Genomic DNA, 23,113 nt, shown 5'->3' with positions numbered 1-23,113 from the left:
GACCAGCCTTCTGTGCCTGCGTGGGTTTTCTGCAGCTACTCCAGCTTCCTCCCACAGTCCAAAGACAAGCGGGCCTCAGCTAATTGGAGACTCAATTGCCCAGAGGTGTGAAAGTAGGCGTCAGTTTGCCTCTGTGTCAGGCCTGTGATGGACCGGTCAGCTGGCTCCCTCCAGGATAAAGGGTATAACGATAACGTATGGGAATGTTATTGCCTCCTGGCTCTTCTTAATACACAGACATTTAAGCACTATCAATATTCTCATGTCACATTCAGCAAGAAAAAATGCTTAAATTTTGCCCTCACAGTGTGTGGAACATATAATTTATACGTAATTCGTGCAAATATTTGGGATTTTGTCAGGGATTATGCTGATTTCTGAGAGTTTTTTCCTAATGGACATTAGAGATAATGAAATCTTTGGGAAGTGTAAGTCGAATTGAATCAAAAAATCTATGTATAATGTTTGTCTGACTGCAGAAGAGTATGATTCAGTTTTTAGCAAATTATGTTTAAAAGTAAGACAAATTAGTAGAACTAGTACAGTGCCCATCCTAAACTGCCTGTTTGTAATGTTATCTTCTCTTGTCTTGTGTTAATTCTCCGGAGAAACTTCAGAATTTGTCCTTGTCATTAGTGAGTCCTTCTCAGTTCGACAATACACTGTCCCTTTTTATAAAAAGTCTTTGGTGCACAGTGACATTCATCAAATTAAACAGAATTTGCTATATTATTGTTCATGTGTGTAGTTTATATGTAAATAAAAAAAAATAATTTAATGTTATTTTTTCATAAATTGTGTGTCAGCTACAATCAACACAATCTTCAGACACAAGTTCACAACTTTTCAAAATAAAAGCTCCATAATTCAGCTCAATATAAAGCATTGCAGTAACAAAATAAAGATTGTGCTTTATTAGTGTGTTGTGAATGTTGTTGCCATGGCGGAGAACAGCACCCACGACTCTGGTGAAATTAAAAAAACTAATTAACCAAAATGATGTGGTGACGATTTAGACCCATGCTTTGACCTAGTTACCGACCACTGCCGTAGTTTATCTGAGGATGTAGAAGAAGACAACTTCAACTCGGTTCGCGGACACGCTGTTTTCTTTTTCATTGTTATTATTGTCTGTATATTTTACCCTAAATATCTTCAATAGTGTTAAAAAAACTGGGTGTAAACTGCCATTGGTGCCCAATATGAGATAAATACCTAACGTTATAATTCAATCCATTATAGCATCCTTGCAGAAAACTGTGTTCATGTAGCTCGTCATGGTTAAACTACAGGTACCTATATCTATACCTACAGTATAGTATGTACACTTTCAATGTTCTAACATACACAGTGCTGTGAGTTTTGTCGGTGTGGAATGCATCATGGTTGCAGTGGTGTTTCTAGATTGCAGAGTCGCTGTGTATCTTGGGACTCTGGTAGTGACTGGGGTCAAATGTAGACCCCCACATGAATGAAGCCTTGCCAGTGCTGCTGCTGCTGGATGGATCAGATGGGTATGAGGGGGAGCCCCCGGGCACCACAGCCAGAGAAACAGATCTGCTGTCCCAGCCAGGCACAGTCCCAGATGGGTCCCTCTGTCAACACACACACACACACACACACACACACACACACACACACACACACACACACACACACACACACACACACACACACACACACACACACACACACACACACACACACACACACACACACAGTCTGTGAAAGGAAGAAAATTGTGTTTTACACATTAGCATGGAAATTGAATGCATATGCTTTCATACACACATATATATGCTATAATGTGAACATACCCACTGAATATAAAGATACAAAGAAGTCATTGCAAGGGCATCTGCAGTGTTCAGTGGAGTTTATTAATTGTTAATTTGCATTTGTGTGTGTGTGTGTGTGTGTGCACTGAACATATACAATCAGTATTTGTAATGGTAAACAATGAACAGCCTCTGTTTGGTCAGTTTATTTTGACAATGACTAAATGTTTCACACAGCTGTTTATACGAAAGGGCGCGACTGCTCAGCAGACCTTGACTGAATGGTTTGTGGTCACACTGTTGGATTTAGAGAGCAAATAGGACTTTATGCTTTCTACCCAAATTGTAAATAGGAAAAAGGTAGTTTGGTTTTTCCAGAACCTCAACTTTAACAGTATGCTACTAAAGGGTTTACATTGGTTTCTCCACGAGTGTCTGATGTTATATAGATTTGCAGCTCCAACTTAAGTGTTGGGATGTAGTAGTAAATGTGGGAGGGAAGAAAGTGCACTGAACTCCGGAGAAGTACTGGATGTATGAATGCAAAATGTCCAAGTGGGAGCCTCGGCAGTTTCTGCAGGACTTTCTCTGCCTGGTCCCCTAGTAGAGAGTCAGTAGAAGGTCTGCAGAACACAGCAGGATTTCCCCTGCTGGATTCACTGCGAGCAAATGGATGACGCTTCCAACACGCAACTAATGCTAAAATTAAAAAAATAAAGAAAACAAACATCTCCGGGTAAAAAAAGCGGAGCCACACACATCTAGAAGACACTGACGAAAATGTCAAGAGAGTTTGTGGTGATAAGAGCTTAAGATGTGTTCCGCAGCGGAATCAATAGTAACGTTGCTGTTGTTAATGCGTCTATGCAGAAAACCTCCTGCTGTGTTGTGCATGTGTGAAAGGCAAACTGGTGATAAAGTTTGGGCCCAATTCTCCGGACTTTATCCTCAGGTAATGTCTGAAAATGGCTGATGTAGTTGCTGTGACACAATCCTTTGTTTGATATCGACATTGGTTTGCCATTATAAACTACAATAAGCCAGTAATGTATTTCACTTAATGGAATGCTAACTAGTTTTTTGTTAGGGTGAATTTGGGTGATCTGGGACAGTTCTTGCAATTTTGACTTCTTTTAGTGTTCTTTATGCCAAACAGCAAATTCTTGCTTGAGTTTGATAATCTGGGACAGGTCACTTTGTAATATGGGACACTTGTATTGGGCTTTAAAAAAGGCCTAAATAGCCTTGCTTTGTGCCAAGCTCAACATTACCCATTTTAAAAATAGGATTGGTGTTAATGCTAAACCTATAATAAAAGTCCTGTTGACTAGATTGTGTTAGAACAGGAAATAAACACAGGACAGGAACTTAGGTGTCCCACATTACCCAATTTCCCAGATTACCCAAATTCACCCTCCTTTATCAAACAGGGACATAATCAAAGAACAAATGTATCATTTTGGAACTACATGTCATTTTTTTGGGCAGTTAGTTAGGGAGATGCCAGCATCCACAGACTCCTCCTCGCCTGCACAGGTTTCACTGTTGTGTTCAGGTTTGTCCTGCCACTGCTGTACTTCATCTCTGTTCTACAGAGCCGACATATGGCCAGAATTCTGTCTACCTTTATAAAATCCAAATCTTCAGCTTTAGTTGTTGTCACACATATTGCTGTTGTTCTTCTAATACAACTAGGTTGAGTCTTACACTGATTATTGAACTTTTACTGGAGTTTTAAGACTGTTTCTGTCAACAGCATCTTAACTACAAAAACAGGCCACCGACTGTGTCATAGTACATTTAGTTGGATCCGGGGGTCCACAAACGGATGTAGTTGCATCTCTTACATTTCATTTAAACCATTTTACAGTTCATATCTGTGAATTGTTACACCTTCATTAATTTCTCAGTTTTCTACTATGTGGGAGCTGGAGTTTTAGAGAAATAACGATGCCTGAATTGGTCTGAGTCAACAGTTTTAAGCCATAACTGGATGAGGTTTGCAATCACAAATCCAAGTCTGCAATCATTAAACATATGACAGGATACTTGAATCTAACGCTTTGATGCGTTCATATTAAATGCCTATAACAGCGTGGTTATTTGGAATTTTTTTACAAGGCCTCTTGGGGACACAATGCTTTCTTCATCTTGTTGACATCACATTGTGATGTTGTTGCCTTTAAAGTTTTATGCACATCTCAGTGTTGTGTAATTCCTGCAGTGACAGATCATGTTTGCAACTTCATCTGAGCACTGAGCCAATAAACATGAGGGATCTCAACAGAGGAGAGAGAATGTAAAGCTCAGTGTGACTATTTGTCTTTTACTTCAAGCTTTTTCTCTATGTGGGGTGTTTCTGTGTGTGTGTGTGTGTGTGTGTGTGTGTGTGTGTGTGTGTGTGTGTGTGTGTGTGTGTGCGCGCGCTCTCGTCCATGTGCTGCACTGTGCACGGCTTCACTGCTGCATGTGTAAAAACTAATGGATATATTTAGGTTTGGTCTTCACAGCAGTTTTCTGGTCTTCCACTGTTAAAGAGCTATTGAGTGGAGACGTGTTTTTCTGTTATTAGGAGGCATGCAGCCATCTGAATAATGCATCCTGAACACGGCCTTGTTATGGCAGCGTATACAGTAATGTTCAAGGCCCAGAGTGGCACCATAATGCGCCGCCCTGTACACTGTTAAATATACATGAGTGATGAAGTGGCTTTCTTTGTGAATAACATTAACTATAGTGGTGAAAGGCTTCGGTGGACTCAGACTGGGATTTGGGTTATTGTTTGCAGGGATTTGCATGACACACAATTTTAACCACGCAATAAAATAGTCCTAAGACTCACGTAGCTTGGTAAGCCAGGCTTTAGTGTTTTTATGTCAGCTCCTGTGGTAGCCAAGTTTTATACATGTGTTTAGTCTAATCTGAAGTGATCATCTGTAACAGTGTCAGGGCTAATGATGCTCCAACGTCTGTTGCTTAACAACAACAGAACCTTAGCTGATCATTTCAAAATAAAAAGCTAATTTTGAGGTTACAGCAGTAGATTATCTTGGTTGACTAAATACAAAATTAACTGTGTGAATGAAGTGAAGTGAAGAAATTGTACATTTTTAAATAGAAGTAAACATGATAAGTGTTATTACAAAGTAATCGCACAATCAGCAGCTATTTTCAGGGTCCATTCCTACAGTAATCTTTTCTTTGTTTGACTGAAAAACGTATCTAGATTTCTTGTACCCTTTCTTCTTCAATGCATTCTTCTTGTGACCTTTGTTTGGCTGTTGGGCTACTTCTCATGAGGACTTGTCAAGTGAGGGCATATGTAGATGAAATGCAAATGTCGGGTCATTATAAAACATTTCATAACTTCTTTAAACTTCCCTCAACCTTTCAATTTGGGGAGCAAAAGGGAGCTTTGTTACTTAAGGGGGAGGGGGTGGGGGAGAGATAGTGGAATCTGTTGGGTTTGGTGGCGAGCACCCTCACACATATTCTTACCCTCACTGTTTGCCAAGAGGTGGTCTTGCCATATGATAATTATGATAATGATGGCCCACTGCCATCAGTGCGTGCTGCCCATTGTGAAGCTAAGCTCTCCATAATCTTGAATGGGGGCATTTAGCCACTTGGAATACATGCAGATAGACAGATTTCAGCGGCTAAATATAGGCTAGGCTAAGGATTTGAATGCTAATGATGCTTGATGCGCTTTCTTTCACCTGTGGGCATTAAAATGATAATGTGGCATCTGCTAGCAAACTGCCCTTTGAATGTAGTTTTAGCTCAAGTAATATCTGCATTTAGTATCAGCACTGCAGTAAAAAGGAAGATGGAGAAACAGATAAAACTGAGTGTAACCTTTTATTAGGGATGTACATCTGAATAATCAATCAAGCCCCCCCCCCCCGCGCTCCATCTCTCTAGCCGGTCACACCAATTACTCTATTAATAAAAAATGATGCATTGAGTGTCTCCACTTTCTACCATTGTGAAAGAATTAGGCCAACATTTCTTGGAATACAGGTGCTGCCATCTTACGCTGGTGATGTCATTTTGAGCCACTGATTACGCAGTAGGGATCGTGAAGTGGAGCTGCATACCAATTCATTGTCTGACCTGTCAATCAATATTTCTCAGCCGGTTTAGAAAGCATTGAATAAGTAATTAAAACCAAACTTATCAGAAAACATGAACACTTTAACACACATCGGTTTGATAAAAATGTATTCGGTGTGTAATTTGACTCTGTAGTTTGGCTCATATGCCATCTACTAACATGGAGGAGGCAGATTATACTAGCAGTACTGTAGCCAGCCATCAGGGGCCAATCATGTAGTTTTGGCTTCATTTTTGGAGCCGTCATGTCGAAGTGTGTCATTTTCTTTGCGGGGAAGCATCCATTTAAATTACAGCAATCACCTGCCCACGTACAAATGTTCCAACAAACCAAGTTCAGCTGCCCAAGAAGATGAACTATGTGACTAATCCTCATCTCTCTCCTGCCTCTGTCTCCCTCCTCTGTAGTTGGTGCTACCGGAGTATTCCATCCATGGGCTCTTCTGTATCATGTTCCTGTGTGCCCAGGAGTGGCTGACTGTGGGCCTCAACATCCCCCTGCTCTTCTACAACACTTGGAGGTAACTATCCAATCCGTTGGATTGTCCGTGTGTGTGTGTGTATGCGTGTGTATGCGTGTGCGTGTGCGGTTGTATGTCTGAAACTTTGACAAAAAGAAACCTATGCTGAAAAAGCTGTAGATAACAATGAGACTTATGATATTCTAGTTTTTTTTGCCAATGCAACAATGTTAAAGATAAGTAATTATATCCTAATGTGATTCCAGACCTCACAATTTACATGAAACATTTACCCCCAAACTATAGGTATGTGGTGAAGTGGCCAAACCTTGCACATTGTTTAACCACAATTTACTGACCATAATCTCTCCATAGTCACACGAAAGTTGCCATTGTAAATTTATGTATTTCTTTCTCAAAAGTTGAATGCAGTCTGCGTTTTTTATTTAATGATCCTCTATCGACTTCCTCTCTTAGAAATAAGATGTGTAATAACCCACACATATAAATAGCATAGCTTAGTATCAATAAATACCAAAAAGTATTTTCAAGATTTCTCTCAGTTTGAGTAACAGTTGCTAAAAACAGTCCTTCCATGGAAACAAATTAACACAAATTCATCCAATCCCAACTTCCAATCTTGTTCAATCACAGCTTTCTTTTTCTGCAAATCTGACCAATTTGTGTAATTTCTCAAGAATCATAGCAATAACAGTTTGTTTAAAACGTATTCATGTATGTCATCAAACTCACTTCCTGGTTCTGAAGATGCAAACGTGTGTGGCGCAAACATCTCAAATTTAAAAAGGACTTCTGAAGGCCAATTCCTCTGCACAAAAGTGGGTTCTTAATTACTTAGTACCACGTAAAACGTTGTAGTGAAACACAAACACACAAACTTCTAATGGTGAGACACACCTGTAAAAAGGCTGAAACATGTTCACATACATGACAAATCAGTATGAACGCTCAAGTGATGGCATAAAAACGTTCTAAATGTGAAAATTGTTAAATGCATAAAATAAAAACATGGTTCTAAAATTGCGTGGCTATTTTTGCTTCTTTTTTTTTTAAGTTCCTCTTGCAATTTTGAAGCAAAAAAGCCTCAACACATCAACACACTACGTAGATTTTCTAGAAAAGCTACCGTTTAATCAGACATGTTAAGCTGCAACAATCCAACAAAAAGTCTCCTAACTGAAGGGACTGTATAAATCTCAATAACCAGCTGTTTAGGAAACAACTCAAGCCTTTTGTCAAAATTGTAACTATATCTTTTTGAGACTATATGTCTTCAGTAGGAATGAATGGGCTTGGGACTGAAGGTTAGGGAACTTATTGATCATGGCAGCTAAAGCAAAAGTGGTAACAAGATCCTTTGGTTTCTCTTCAAAGCTTTGTCGTTGTTCTTTGTTCTGGCTTCTTCTGACATTTCTCCACAACATGATACACCGCCCCCTATCATTCATGTGTTTAATGGCATCTTGGGGATATGTCGCGTTTCTGAGGACAAAACGCCCCCATTTGAAGCTGAATCAAATGTGTGGGTAAAAGCAAGTATATCAGTGATCTGCGCATCACCAGCCCCTTGAACAGCAGTGTCTGAAAATAGGTCACCAATCAGCGATCTTCAGATTCCTTTCGCTGCTCCTTCTGTATCTGTTTTTGTCTTTGTTGCTGCTCTTCCCGCTGGTCGTGGGTCGGACGCTGGCTGCTGACAGCCTGATTGGTTTAAGCTCGTGTGCTCAGCTGGTTGAACTTACAGAGTGAGAGGAGAGGAGAGAGGAGAGGAGAGGAGAGGAGAGGAGAGGAGAGGAGAGGAGAGCCAAAGAGGGAAAAGCATCTTGCTGTCTCATTAATTGGAGACTGTGCCAGATGCCCACCAGCTACAGATGCTGCTTCCTGCACAGCTGAGAGAGAGAGAGAGAGAGAGAGAGAGAGAGAGAGAGAGAGAGAGAGAGAGAGAGAGAGATGAGAACACAAGGAAGAGGGGGTAAGTCATAGAAGCAGGAGGATGGAAGGTGAAGGAGGGAGTAGCTGGAGTCCAATAGGTTTGGTGAGAAAGGAAGTGAGTGACAGGAGACCGATCTAATATGGACAAGAGATGCAGGGGGGAGTGAGAGGGGGAGGAATGGAGTCACTGATGGTGGAACAAAATGAACACTCAGCTCATGGATACATGCAGTGTCCATGTATCACAGCAACAAAAAGCAGGGTGTGTATATGCGCTATAGCTTTTCGCTCCAATGTCTATGTGAGGCTCTGTTTGATCGGATTTTTCTGGAGGACTGTTTTGAAAGGGCAGATTCACACAGATTCCATGGATTTTGAGAGGTCTGTCGATTCAAACTTGTATTGAAGGATGTCCTGTTGCGAGGAAAACCAGTTGTCGTAAATTGCTCACTTGAAATGACTCACTTTCAGTGGCTTCAGAAAGTAATCAGACCCCAGCTCTGGTCTGATGAGACAAAAATCAATAGTATACACCTAGTATACCCGGCAGAATCATGCTATATGTGGGGAGCGGTCTTCTCAGCAGAGGGGACAGGGAGACAGAAGGATGAATGCAGCCAAGACTTGGGGGGGGAACTGCTCTAGGCTTCACACGACCTCAACCACGACAGTGAGGATGTTTCACTTTTCAGCCAGACAATGACCCCGAGCATAAAGCCAACACAAAGACAGAAGTGTCTTTAGGACAAGTCTCTGGCTGTCCTCAAGTGGACTAACCCAAAGACCAGACTAAAGTCCACACACCATCTGCCACAAGTTTACCCCAGAAGACTGGAAAACCTGACGCTTTGCCCTTTCGCATTGGCGTTCGTTATATACTGATGTTTAATCTGTCCTCACAGCTTTAACATTAGCTTTACCAAATGAAACGTTTGTCCTGAGGGGGGGTGCAATAGCAAAGGTCAGTGACCATTCAAACACCGTAAAAAGCTCTTCACTGGAGCAGTTCATAATACCCACATTCAAAATGTAAATTTGTTCAAATAATAAATTTAATCCACTTTTATGTCAGTTTAATTAAGTCACAAGTAATTAAGAAGTGTCAAGATTTCAACATCTTATTAATTCCTTTACTAAAAGTCACCACTGTCCTTGAGTGGTGTGGCCAAAGCCCAGATTTAAACCTCATAGAACATCTGTGGAGAGACATGAAGATGACAGGCAGTCTCAAGAAGACTCAAACCTCGAGCTGCTTTCAACAAAGGATAATTGTATCTATCTTGTCCAATTGTACAATACGAGAGTTTTCTCAAGCCACTGTATATTTCTTTTGGGGTTCCATTTTTCCTAACTAATGAAATAATTCTGTCTTAAAGGGTTAGGTCACGGAAGCTGAGCAGCCCAGGCAGGGACAGGTATAGAGACACTATGGATGTTAAAAACACAAATCCTCACTTAAGTGCTATAAAGTGCTACATACGTAGCCATGATAATATTAAACATGAGGCAGATCAGTATATTTTGTGCCAAGGTTTCTGACTGTTTGACATTTCTGCTAAAACCACTGAAAAATACGAAAGTTTTGAAATTCTGAAAACAGAATATTTGAAAAAACAATGTCTTTCTGACCTTGGGAAATCTGCCCTTCTCATGTAAGCCTTTTCCACTGCCTATGTGGTACACAATCAAATTCCAGGGAACGTCAGGACTACTTTGCAACACGGAAAACATGCAAATAAATAACATACATAGGAAGTGGGTTCAGGCAACATCCTGGTTCAGAAGGGCTGACATGTACAGTATATTGCTGCAATGTTCTGGATTTTTCCACGTCGACTGTAGATCAGTGAAACACGTAGCCAAGGGGCTAGGGAGGTGGAGATATAGAGAAGGAGCGATATTAGGTGAAATATAAATTGCCCAAGATAAAAGGGGCAGGTATTTCCTAACTAGATCCTCCAAAGCCCACTAATGCTGTTCCTCGGTTTTGTCTTGGACTGCAACTCGACGACTGATGGTCCAGAGGGACTTTGTTTGGACAGTGTTTCTCGAGAGACATGTTGCCGCTGGATACAGTTTTTCAATTCTCTTAACACCACAGATTGGAACTATAGAACTACAATCACCTCCAGTGGCTCTAGAAATATCAGAGAAGGATATCTCAGAAGCTCTGCATACAAAATAGGTATCGATAGGTGCAGCTAATGGTGAAAATATCGTGAAGAAGTTGTCAACTTGAAAAGACAACGAGATTGGAGAGCTTTGATGAGGGCAGACTCGGGTGTCGATGTGCCGTAAACAAAAACATGTGATCTCTGCAAGTGGAAGTAAAATGTTACATCCTGCACCACACCTCACTTGAACGCTTCCAAGACTGTGACTTTAACAATGACTTTACCTTCGATTTTGGAGTAGTAATAGAGTGTCTACAATGTGGTGTCACCAGGATTACCTAAATTAAAGCAATGATGTTGTCTTAAGTCCCTCGTTGGCCTGTTAGGGCTGTTACTTTGGCTCAAAGTGTGACAGAGCAACACGCAGACAGACAATGTGCCCGGCCTCAGTGGAGAATTAATGATCGCATTAGTCGTGCGATTATGTAACCGGCTGCTTCATTGGTGGGGAATATTTGCTTGTTTATCAAAACAAATAAGTTCTCACAATATGTGAACGTGGGTGTGTGATGGGAAATTTTAAGGAAAGCTGGCGATGTGCAGTTTCTTAGAATGCTTTGGGTGCCAGCTGAATCATTCTCAAAGTGTGTGTGTGTGTGTGTGTGTGTGTGTGTGTGTGTGTGTGTGTGTGTGTGTGTGTGTGTGTTGTTTAACATATTGCAGAAGATTTGTTTACGCATCTCACTCTTGTGTCATCTGTTACCTTTTCTCAGGGGAATAGTGTAACAAATGGTGTTGTTTTTTATTTTAAATGACAATTTATTAGCAAATCGTATCGTTAACTATTATATTATCTTGTTTACCTCATCATCAGCCATTTGTGCATGTAAATGTTGCAAGAATACGTGGTAATGATGTTCAGTGACTCATTACAAAGACCCCTGTTTCATTCAAGATGCATTTTCTGCTGCATTATAGAGTGTTTCACACATGCATGAGTCATACTTGGCCGACATTAACAGTGACTTAGTGACTGTACATTGTAATTAATTCATGTCAACCAAATGTGCAATGTTTCACATTCATTAAAAACCAATGAACATGAATTTACATTCAGTATGGACATGCATTAACCATCTGTTCACCTGGGTTACGACAGAACAGGCCACGTGCATTAGCTGTGATGGCAGCTTTCTGGTTAGACTTCATTACCCATCAAACCACTCAAACCATCATTTGAATGTGAAATTCATTATGGTGGTCTGTATGGACTAAATGACCAAGAATAAAGAAGAAGCAAACCATCTGAATGCATCTGGTCCCTAACATAATGTTCAGTAATCCGTTGTAACAGATTCCTGTTCATTTGTATCAACTCTGGGGTCCATTAAAGGCAAATTTCACCCTATAAAATCAGCAAGAAGGCAATTGCATCAGTACATGAACAGCTTTCTCTCAAAAGCAAATGCCAGCACTTCTCAGAGCGGCTTGATTTCATAATTGTAACAGCCCTCCTGAGATAGGTCTCACTGGGATGTAAAAGCTCCTGGAAGAATCCAACAATTCCCCCAGCCCCCGACTCTGCTATTAATCACCACCAGGTTTTTGGTTTTGTTTTGGTGACACATCTTCATTTGACACAGCCTTGCGAGAGAGAGACCGCTGTTTACAAATATTGATTATGCTAAAACCAATTAAATATTTTATGCAGATTCTCTTATAGGGTGGATTTTCTCTTCAGCCATAAATCAGTCAGCATATAAACTAATTTGAAACGGAACAAAATTACTCTTTGAATCATGGTGATGCATACAAAAATCGGAGTTGTAATTCACCAGCTGAGCTGACAGGATTAAAGAACCCCACCCCTGATACCTTTCGAACAGACCTGGGTGAAAATATATTTGAATATCTACTGAAATACTGTGTTGAATCATGCTTTGTTTATCTTGTTGGAAACAAACAGTTTCACGACAAGATAAGTCACATCAACTTATATCCCTGATGGACTGTTTGCTGCTACCCTTACTAGTGACTGTCAATGTTCATCCTTCCGAGACAGCAGGATTCTGCACAAAACGAGAATCTATCTCGTCAGGCTCCAAGCCATTCGCGTTTGGCTACAGTGGTTATCAATAATTGAAATCCTGTTAGAGCTGCTATAATATATATCCAAACATTGATTACCCCAGGCTAACTGTCATTGCTGGATGACTTTAGATATCCATGGGATCCCGATTTTGAAGGAAGGAAAAGACAGCTTTCAGTTTATTAAAGGAACATATCTCGAGTGTCATGTCGAGTTTGGCTAGAGTTGCTCGAGGTTAAACTCCTCCTAATCCAGTATAGAACATGATAAAGCAGCTCATGTTAGCCTAAACTCTTACAGTATGCATAATCATGCTTAACCTAGGCGTTCTAGTCCAGAACAGAGTTGATGTTTTTTTCAAATGTAACCTGTAGTTAACATAGTTAGCTAATGATACCCCCCTTAGCCTTTGGAGTAACACTAGGTTGTTACTGGCAGTTTAAAGGTAGTTATCATGCTAGCATTTACATCTAAAGTTACAGTAGGAAAAAAAAAAATTCAATTCGTACCTTTGGTGAAATGTTTTTGGTTGAGGTTAAAAAAAATCTTGGACCCACTCTCCAAACTCTTAGCGACATAATCATGGCTTCAGCATGTTGAGAATTCTAAAGCTTGACAGGCAAGAGAAGGAGTTTCGCAAACAGTCAATCACCTCAAGCCTATTCAATTGCTATTTCACCCACATCTTCTGCATGATGGTGCTCCGCCTAACTCATCATGCCATCTTTGTCCATACTTTGTCTTTCCCATTTCCTCCGCCATCTACCCTGCCTCCCTCCCTCCTTTCTTTCCCCCTTCCCCTGGGTTCTGGAACGGGTCAACTACCCGCGGTGTGGTCTTTGCCCTCTGTGGTAGGTACTTTCATTCCCCAACGGACACTAAGGAGCTGCTCTACGACCCGGCGTCCGTGATGAACGGCGACACACTCAAGTTCTGCCTGAAGGAGGCGTGGTGCAAGCTGTCCTTCTTCGTCCTCTCCTTCTTCTACTATCTCTACTGGTGAGCACAAGGCAGAGGGTGCGGGAAATGATTGGATTACATTTAAAATAGATTACATTAATCTGATTGCAACAGCTAGAGTTTACAGAAAGCTGAACTGAAGTTACTCTTTTAAAACATGCATTAGACCTGTTTTGGAAGGGAAATTGTGAAAACAAAAAATTTACACTCACATCGCTTTTGATTCCAACTCTGTTTCTATCGTGTGGCCATTTAACTTGTTTGATTCCCCAGTTCTGACAAAGCAATGTGAGTGCAAATCACTGAATAAAGTAACCATTTCTCTGGCAATCACATGCAAGTTCTCTCATGTACTCTAGGTTTGTTAGGCTAATAATTTGTGTTTGTAGGGCCACTACTGCTAATGCATGTGATGTTAAGAGAATTTGATTCTTTACTTCATTGACAAGCACCACTGTAATGCTGACATGGATAAAACTACGTCTTTAGATCGCTTCTTGATTTAACATGTGCCTGATATTTACCATTGTTTTTGCTAGATATCTTTCCTTTGAAATGCACTCAATGTTCCTGTCCATGTCTAACGATGCTGTTATTAATCACTCCGGATTCCTGTTCCATGTGTCATGTGGGTGCTGCAGTGTGTGGAACCTGGAAATATCCCTCTAATAGGTCTTATCAATGGAAACACTTAAAGGTACAATCCTTATCTTTTTTTTGATCTTCCATGCTAGGATAGTAAGTTGAAAGAATAACATTCTGAAGAAAATTTGACCTTAACAATCTTCCATATGGCTACCACAGTGTTTCATAAAATCACCTGATATGGAGGCCAAGCTTGCCTTCAATTATGAATATTTCATGCATGGCTGCTGTGGCTGTATGGCTTTTAGCTGTACAGCCACGTAGCTTGAGATTTTTTTGTGGAGCCATATCAGTTGCAGATTGTACTTTGGGGATTTGGCGTCTCTGTAGACATGGCAGTATTAGCGCAGATCAAAGGCGATTTTTGATTACAAATTATTCCCGAACCTGAAAAGGATTGCAACTTTAACATGAAGTTGCTCTTGTATGCGTGCGATAATGCTGTGATAAAACATTTAACACATGCTGCAAGGTTGGTTAGGTCCCACCCTTGTATGATGTGCTGTTGTTATGTCTTTTTAGGCAGCAGGTATGTTTGTATGCTGTTAACATGTTTATCACAGCAATACCACACAGGTAGAAAAGCAACATCATGAGCAATGATGTGTTGGTCTTTTTCTATAACGCAAACATATTTTTGGTGTATTTATGTGATTTTAATAGAAATATCTTTACCAGACCTCTAACAAGTTAACCTATATCGTTAATGACAATATATCATGAAATCAAGATGTGCCAGAGAGATGAGGCGCCGCTTTGTGTTGATCCCTCTGGATGTTTTTCAAGATATCTTATCTACCTGGTCTCATTCCCTTGGCAAAAGCAATTTGCTCTTCGAAAGATATCATCATACTGACTATAACCTTTCATTGATAATGGTAAAGATGATGTCTTTACATTTTAAATGCAAATTTTCACACTAGAGTATACTCCCTCCTGGCATGATATAGTAGCAATAATTAGAAGAAACCGATATATGCATTTTGATTTATGCTCACATCTCGTTCATTTTCATACCAGTGTCAACATCAGCCTTGAGTTCGATGTGTTGTTGGTTCAACAAAAATGGCACTTAAGATGTGACTTCAAAGGACGTCAGTACTGGTGGTTTGGACTGTGTTAAGAGAACATCTCTGGGCCCTGTGGCACTTAGCTCAACTCGCGGGGCACATGTGCTGTTAAAGTTCCGATGATAAAGATTGTGTTTAATCGCCATGTTGGAACGCAGCCCCGCAGACTCACCTTCCGTATGGCCGACGACCCCCCGCTTAGTTTCCATTTGGCCACGGGGTCTTTACCCTGTCCCGTGAACACCTCCACCACGGCTCCACCCTGCGGGCAGCACACGGGTGTTGCTGTTAGCCTGCAGCTAAATGTCACACAGGGCTGAAGCTCGCACAAGCCCACGGAGAACACGTTATTCACACGCGACATTCACAGTGTTGTGCTCGAAGAATGGAGGAAGAATTCAACTTACCTGATAGTTACTCCTGAACATTTTTACCTGACGTCAAGTGAACGCCACAGGAGTAAAACGACGCGTGTGTTTTACCCACGTGTGAAATCCTGCGTGTTAAACCATCACAACGCGTTTCAACGAGTCCCAGAGAGAAGCTACGCGTCTTATTGTGTTTTAACTGTATGTAAAGGAAATTGTGCAAAATAGGTACACTAATGCAAATTATATGTGATTAGTAGTTAATGGGCTAAAACATAAAAGAAATGTATGACTCAAAGTTTTCTCTGGAAGAAGTCACCAAGAGGGCTACAACTTTATAGTAGGATAAGAGATGCAATATCAATATAAACTATCACTGTAGTCTTATATTTTATTTGTGGAGAAAATACAGTATGTCCTGGATAGTGTGTTTTGGTCCACATGTGGACACAGCTGTAAGCAGAGCATTCTTCTTGAACTTAAATCATCTTGCTTCTCCATCTCACTCCATCCTTTCCTGCTTCAGCTCATGTTGGATTGATCTGATGTTTTAAAGACCACTGACAACAGCAGCAGCAGCAGCAGCAGCAGCAGATGTGAGGTATAGCCCTCTACAAAGCACAGTGATGGCCCATTCACTTTCAGTTCCACCAAGTTCAAGAGAAAATATTTGTTTTCACAATTGAGACGTATTTTTGACATCAAACATGGTCTGATTTTCATGTAGGAACCAAAAAAATCACAGTGCAGTATCAACCTGTGAGCTGGCCAGCATCTAAATTTAGTATTCTTTCATTCACAAATCTTCTATCATGGAAGTAGAGAATTTGTGCATGTAAAACCAGTTACCAATTCAGGAAGTAAACTATGATTGCATAAAAAATGAACAGCATCAGAGGGGCGATGCACACCCTGCCTGCGTGCTGTATAAATCCCAATCAGGCGATGCACATTTTTATATTGTATCAAAGCCATTTTTTAAGGATGCCATAATTACATTTTATACCATGATGATGAAGCTAAATAAGCTAAGGCATCAAAAAAAGAACGTTTCTATAGTCCTATAGGATGTAGCGATACCTGGAGGAATGCATTTTTGAGTGTGATGCATGATGTCATTTTCGGACTTATTCTGACTTCCTCTTAATGCCACATGTCATATTGATGTAAAATGATTTACTGATAAATATAAGACTTAGATTATCCCTCAATTTTTGTGGCGGTATCATAAATAAAAAAAAATCTGCAGACCCAATCAGCTCCATGAGTTAATCATTCGTAGATGCCTTTCCACTTAATATTCCCACCAAATTCGCCCCTCTGTTGATTCATTTTGCCCACATACACAGACAGATGTGCAGGGCAAACATATTGTTGGTCAACACAAAGAGATGATTTGATGAGTAAATAGAACTGGTTGAATTGGAAGTGAAGAGGCCTGAAACCTGCTCTGTGGGGCTTTGTTTCTGTTTTCTTATGTCATGACACTGACCCTTCTCTCTCACCGCTCCCTGAAACCAAACACACTCCGGCTCACTCTCCTGCATCTGTGACCGAAAGATCCTTCACACCCTCACAATTAATCTTACACACACACACACACGTACGCAAAATCCCACATATTCACGTAATGAAATTATGCATGCCCTCACAGACACACAGATGAAAACACACTGCACCTGAGCACTCAGCATCACACCCGGGTGAGGGGGTGATGTCAAATCTTTTGGTCGGGCAGTGGAGCGTATCCGGTGCAGATGACCAACTGGAATTACTCTATAACTCTTGACTTTGTCCATCTGGGCGACAGCGGGAGGATAGAAGCTCAGGGGGAATTGAGCAGATTAATACATTTATACATACACTCATCTATTTACGTTATGTTTTGTTCATTGAGATGGATCTACGTAATGTTTCAGGAGAGAAATCAAGACCTAGAAACCAGGAGACATTTTTTTTTTTATTTAGCACAATATCAATATACATAAATCTCACTTTCCTCAGCAGAACGACGCCCTGCCTGAATAACAGTCCCCCTCAGAATGTGACCTCTGATCTTTACCCTCCAGCCTCTCTCTTCCCTCTGTCCTCTGTGGAGACTTGTGTGTAATGTGATGCACTCAGGTGTCTAATCCTTTTTTTCCCCATGGAAGAAGACGACAGGCTTCGGTATTTCCTCAGCTTGTTTTCTTTTTAACCCTGTGCTCTAGCGTACTGGTCCTCAGCATGTTGTTGGATGCGGCTGCCCTGCGTGTCGTGACTGTCATCCTGCTGTACATTTACAAGTCAAACCTTTTTTTATCCCAACTGTTGCTCCTTCCACCTTCCAGAGGACATGATAATCTGCCCTTTGTATTTGCTCACACACACACACACACACAAAAACACTCACGCACTGATACACAAACACACCTTGGCTCATTAACTGGACAGATGCTCATACTTGACTATAGGGAACATGTACAACTCATGAAAATGTGTGTAGTTATAACGTTATTATGTAGAATGTTTATCACTGGCAGCCATTGAGCTGTGGACCAATGCGAGTGGTCATTTTTCAGTGAAGTAGAAGCAAAGGTGTTCATTCAAGGTTTACTCTTGTCTCACAGTGGATCCACTGACTACATGTAGCAATGTGAAGCTAGATTGAAGCAACAAAACTTGAAGGGGCAATACTGCAATTACAATAATTTGCAACAAGACATATATATCTTAACAACAAGGTAGAATATTCACTTTTGTATACTGTTTGTACAGATAGATTAAAAACCATGCAGCACTGAGTCACAAGACACGAATGTTCAACAGAATTACCCTAGACATTTTTACGCATTGCTGAAAACTCCCTCCATAAAAGAATATTGGAGAATAAGGAGCCTGTTGACATTTGTAGACCGTCTGGAAAGAAGTTTATAACAATGCAGCGTTTTGGTGAAAATCCCGTAATAGTTGGAGGGAATTAGATTTCCCCGTCCTTTCACCTCACACATTAACACGCAGGGCTGCACTGCACTCTAATTACAATAATTGGATGTTACCTCATTACCACATGTTGTTACTGTGTAATAAGGTGTCTTGTGAGGAGCCTGTGTTCAGCACAATTTCACCTCACGTTTGCTCTAATGATCCTGGGACTTCATTGCACTTTGCTACAGTTATAATGCAGATCCTGGTCTAATGGCTGATAACGCTCACTAAACCCGGCTGGACTTTCACAATTAAACATTGTTTCCCCCCCCACCCCAACCATGAACATAAAAATATTACAGTGTTGACTGCTTTTATTACAATCATCATTATCATTTATGATTATTATTGTTGTTGTTAATGTTGTAAACAGTGTGATAAGTAGTCGTGGAAATGTAGCAATGAATCTGTATTACACATTTTCGAGAGAAGTATTTCTCTGCTGCAGTATCTCATGACACAAGTCATATTTTAGCATACATTGTTAAGTTATTGTCTAATTAGGCTAATGTTCTATTTGCATTATTAGCTTTTTTTTTATCACCCCTGACAGCATTTTAGCACAATTCCCACATTAAGAGAGGCGTATTTAGAAAGATTGTTATATATGTTTTGTGTAAGAAGTTCGATCAATGAGAAAGAGTGGGCTGTTGAGGAGGCCTGAGCTTATACTGCCTGTTTCGATTTGAGGGGCTGCATAACAGGTCATTTGAGATATATAAAGACGTTATTTGAACTATGAATCATGCAAAGCTGCTCTAGTCCAAGAATAAAAATTCTAGAGCCTTTAGATATAAGTTTAACACAACGCAACTGTGCAAACCAGGAGAGACTGCAGGTTTTCTTCAAATATAAATGAAACAATGCACATATACAAAGACATGACATCCACTGTCTCATTTCTTTTATCCAGAGATGATTTACAGCAATGCTTATACCTCAGATAATAAACCCACTCACATACAGTTTACAACATCTAAATAAATAAATCAAATGTAAACCCACCTATCTATGGGTCAGTTATAAATTCACAACCGAGTCTGGACTTTGACAAAACATCCAGACCAGCCTGGTTCTGCAAGGTTCTACCAGTAGGACAACAAGACCCTGAGGAGAAATCATCCACTCCTGATGACTCTGGGATGAATACTGAAGTTTGGAGTCATGAGTTTCTGTCAGTGAGATGCAAATCTGTTCCTGTCAAGTCACAGCTCAGTGAAACTGAATAAGTGTTGACTTCCCAATCTGTGATTTTTATGCTGTTGACGTTTCATGTGATGCTTAATCATCCTGTTTGTTTCCAGGTTCAAATAATCACATATAGTATTTTGACTGAAGCTCATCAGTGTCAAAGCATCACCCTGGTGGAATCGCATTACACTTCGCAGCAATATGTTTTACAGCTTATTGTTTACATGCTCATTGCATTACATGATGCTCATCAGCCTTTGCTTTTTTATTTTTCATTCATTGGCAAAGTTTTTCACTGCTGGTGTATTCTAGGAAATAAAAACAACGCAAACATGCCAGGAAGGATTGTTTCCTTTATATTTTGATGTACTTTATATACATCATAGCAGGAAGAAAAAAAACTGTAAAATTGCAATGTAGTGTAGAAAGAATGTGTAAAAAATGTGTCCAATGTGTTTAATGCTAAGATACATCTCAACTAAATTACATTGTTATTTATAAAACAAAACGTTTATTTTATTTGTACTTATTTGTTCCTATTATATAAACCTGATTCCACTGATTATTACATACGCTAATATATTGTTGTGATCAGTTTCCACAGTTTTCCTGTTAGCAGTGTTCAGGAACATAAACCACCAATGTGAGGAAAAGCAACAAAAAAAAAACGTTTAACATGCAGGACTTTTTTGCAACATCAGAAGTAAATCAAGACTCTGTAACTTCCAGGTTAATGGTTGCCACCTTGACCACAAATTTAACATTTTATTTTTGTGTATATTTGGTGTCACAGGCCCCAGAAATACGAGTGTTGGCTGTAGATCTACAAGTTTAAAGGTTCAAATTACTGGTGGCGTTATCACAAAATTGGCAGATGGATGCGTGCTACTGTCTGCACTACACTGGGCATCTGCATAGACGTACATTTGTGTGAGCATGGACATAGACAGATGATGAAAAACAGGGTTGCACAGAAGAGAGGAGTCATAAACTCGGCAAACTGACTCAGTGATGTTGGTTTCATAGTGGTATCGAGTTTGGCTAACGTTACATAAGCCATCATTAGCTACAGCAGAGCAAGTAAGACTGGCAGCAAAATTATGGGGTCTTTCAATCTGAGAGCAGGACTTATTAATTTCACATTCTGGTTTTCACTCAAAACTGTGCGCCCGCGTTGTGGATGTGTTAGCTGAGTGTGTAAATGAAGCTGTGGAGGGTGGGAGTGCATTAACCCGGTTTACCCACCCGTTTGGGACTCTTAAAATAAAGCTAAGGCAACAAGGGCGGGACAATTTCATTTGTTAACACTATACCTGGCATTCTATTGGTTGGGGAATTTTGACAGACTTGTTGCACAAAAAACTCCAAATGCAGAAGAAAAAACCAAGAGCAGAGGAGGAATCTGAGGGCAGACTAAGTGCACAGACAGTGTGAGGGCGAGAAGAAGAGCTGAAGCTGGAGCGCAGGAAATCAGAGTGCAAGATTTTGAGCACAAGCAGATCAAGTCTAAGCCCAAGCAGGGGCTATTTGAGTGCAAGCGCAGGGTTCTCAAAGACACTCTTGGATAAAGACAGGAAAAACCTCCATACAAAATTCCACTTTTCTTTTGTAAGAGGAACAATGTGAGTATTATGTCCATTTAACCCGACTGATTATTATTGAACTAGGACCATTAAGGTGCATAGCAGGATCCCTGACACTGTGTCTCTATGGCAGAAATTCAGCCGTTAGAGAAGATTATGCAGATTATAACAAGAGAAGCTTCAAAGGGACGTCACATATAAAAGTCTGTTGTCTTGTCAGAATCCGAGATAAATAAGTCAACTGCTGACATCAAGTACACAAACAAACTGACTTCCCTTTAAATGCGAGCAGCTGAGGCAGCAGCATTGAGATCAATCACCAAGAACTATGGATGAATGAGATGTCAAACACACACACACACACACAAAGTTTTATCGTAATGCTTCAAATGGGCCTTTAGATGATTTCAATTGTTATGTAATTTTTTTGCTTCGTCACGTCTGCCTCGTCTCACTTCCTTTCTCCTGTTCTTCTCTTGTGTTGCAGTATGGTCTACTCCTTGGTTACCTCATAACAACTGATTTATACTACAGAGAAATAGAAAAGGCCTCTGGATTCACAGACTGCCCTTTGGGTCAGTTCTAGAATTGAAATGACAGGAAATTTAACAGAAAAGACAATGAGAGAAACATGTTTTGTGTTGTGAGGCCAAACGATGAACACGTCGGGGCTGAAGCTCATTCTATGCTCTGGCCCTCGCCCCCAAAGAGGAAAGGACTTGCTTTATGCTCGACTGTACATAAAAACTGAAGACTAAATCTGCTGTTTACAGTCTGATTGGTCATAGCGAGACCCAAGTTAATCACTGCCTGGCCAATGTTTGTATCACACACACACACACACAATCACACAAACACACATCCTCTGAGTGGTACCATACTCACTGTACAGTAGCAGTGCCGGTTAGGACGACCAGCAGGGTAGCGCTAAGAACACAGTACATAGTATGTCTCAAGCACTGCACATGCAAGGCACTGTGCAGGGACCTCACACTTTCCTCGCCGACGCCTCGCCAACCGTAGCTTCCCCGGTGAGCCCGAAACGAGGGGTGGATGGACGAGTGGACGGATGGATCACACTGTACAGAACAGAGAAATGAGCTCTGGAGGAAGCACCAGGGAGGAGAGTTCTCTTTGTATCTCCCCACAGATGGCACATAACAGTCCACAGCCTGTGGACTTCTCTTTCGAACATTATGTGAATGGCTTTTGTGACGTGTGCATTTTTGGTGTATTCTTTAACAAAAGGCATTTCTAATTGATCTACGGCAAAAGGTATTCTATACAGCAAAAGCCTTCTTCGTGTTGTCCTCGTGTTGTTCTATTGTGGGAAGCTTTTCTAGAACTCGGAACCGAAGTAAAACCACAAAAAAACTGAAACCTGTCAAAGCTTTTATAGTAGAGGAGCACACATTCTTTGCACAAATAGTGTCTTTGATCTTGCACAATATTCGCAATATTTGGTTATATATTAGAAATGATTTATGATAGTCTAGCCACACAGGTGACGGTCTTCCAACATATAAAGAACTATCCAGCCCTGTTTGAAGATAAGAGGTGGGGGGGTCTTTTCTAGCTCTATTTACACCATGGACCAAAATGTTGTCTTTCCAGTATTTGAATTGATTTATTTATTTATTTATGTCTATTTGTGAGATACTGACAGCTTGCCTCCATACTCTAAAATAGGAATAAGAGGAAGTGAAAGGTGTCTCAAAATAATCTCTCTCAGTGATTTGAGTAAAAGCAAAAGTAGCAGACAATGCAAATGATATTTGAGAAACTGCCTGAGTATATTGAGATGTTATATAGTTATTT

The 23,113-nt window shown here is 40.5% G+C and overlaps 1 protein-coding gene across 1 annotated transcript in view; it reads left to right on the top strand.

The window, feature by feature from the left end:
* cnih3 (cornichon family AMPA receptor auxiliary protein 3) overlaps positions 1–22,194 on the top strand; it is a 70,005-nt gene extending 47,811 nt beyond the window's left edge. The window contains 3 exon segments of the mRNA XM_035143346.2: positions 6,303–6,415; positions 13,367–13,510; positions 21,783–22,194. Coding sequence (XP_034999237.2) covers positions 6,303–6,415; positions 13,367–13,510; positions 21,783–21,810 — 285 coding nt within the window. The 3' untranslated portion in view covers positions 21,811–22,194.
* The last annotated feature ends 919 nt before the right edge of the window (positions 22,195–23,113 follow it).

The sequence above is a fragment of the Hippoglossus stenolepis genome, chromosome 20, assembly GCF_022539355.2.
Source record: "Hippoglossus stenolepis isolate QCI-W04-F060 chromosome 20, HSTE1.2, whole genome shotgun sequence".
NCBI classification, from domain to species: Eukaryota; Metazoa; Chordata; class Actinopteri; order Pleuronectiformes; family Pleuronectidae; genus Hippoglossus; species Hippoglossus stenolepis.
The sequence above is the reverse complement of the archived record's forward strand: the minus strand, read 5'-3'. Positions and strand labels throughout refer to the sequence as shown.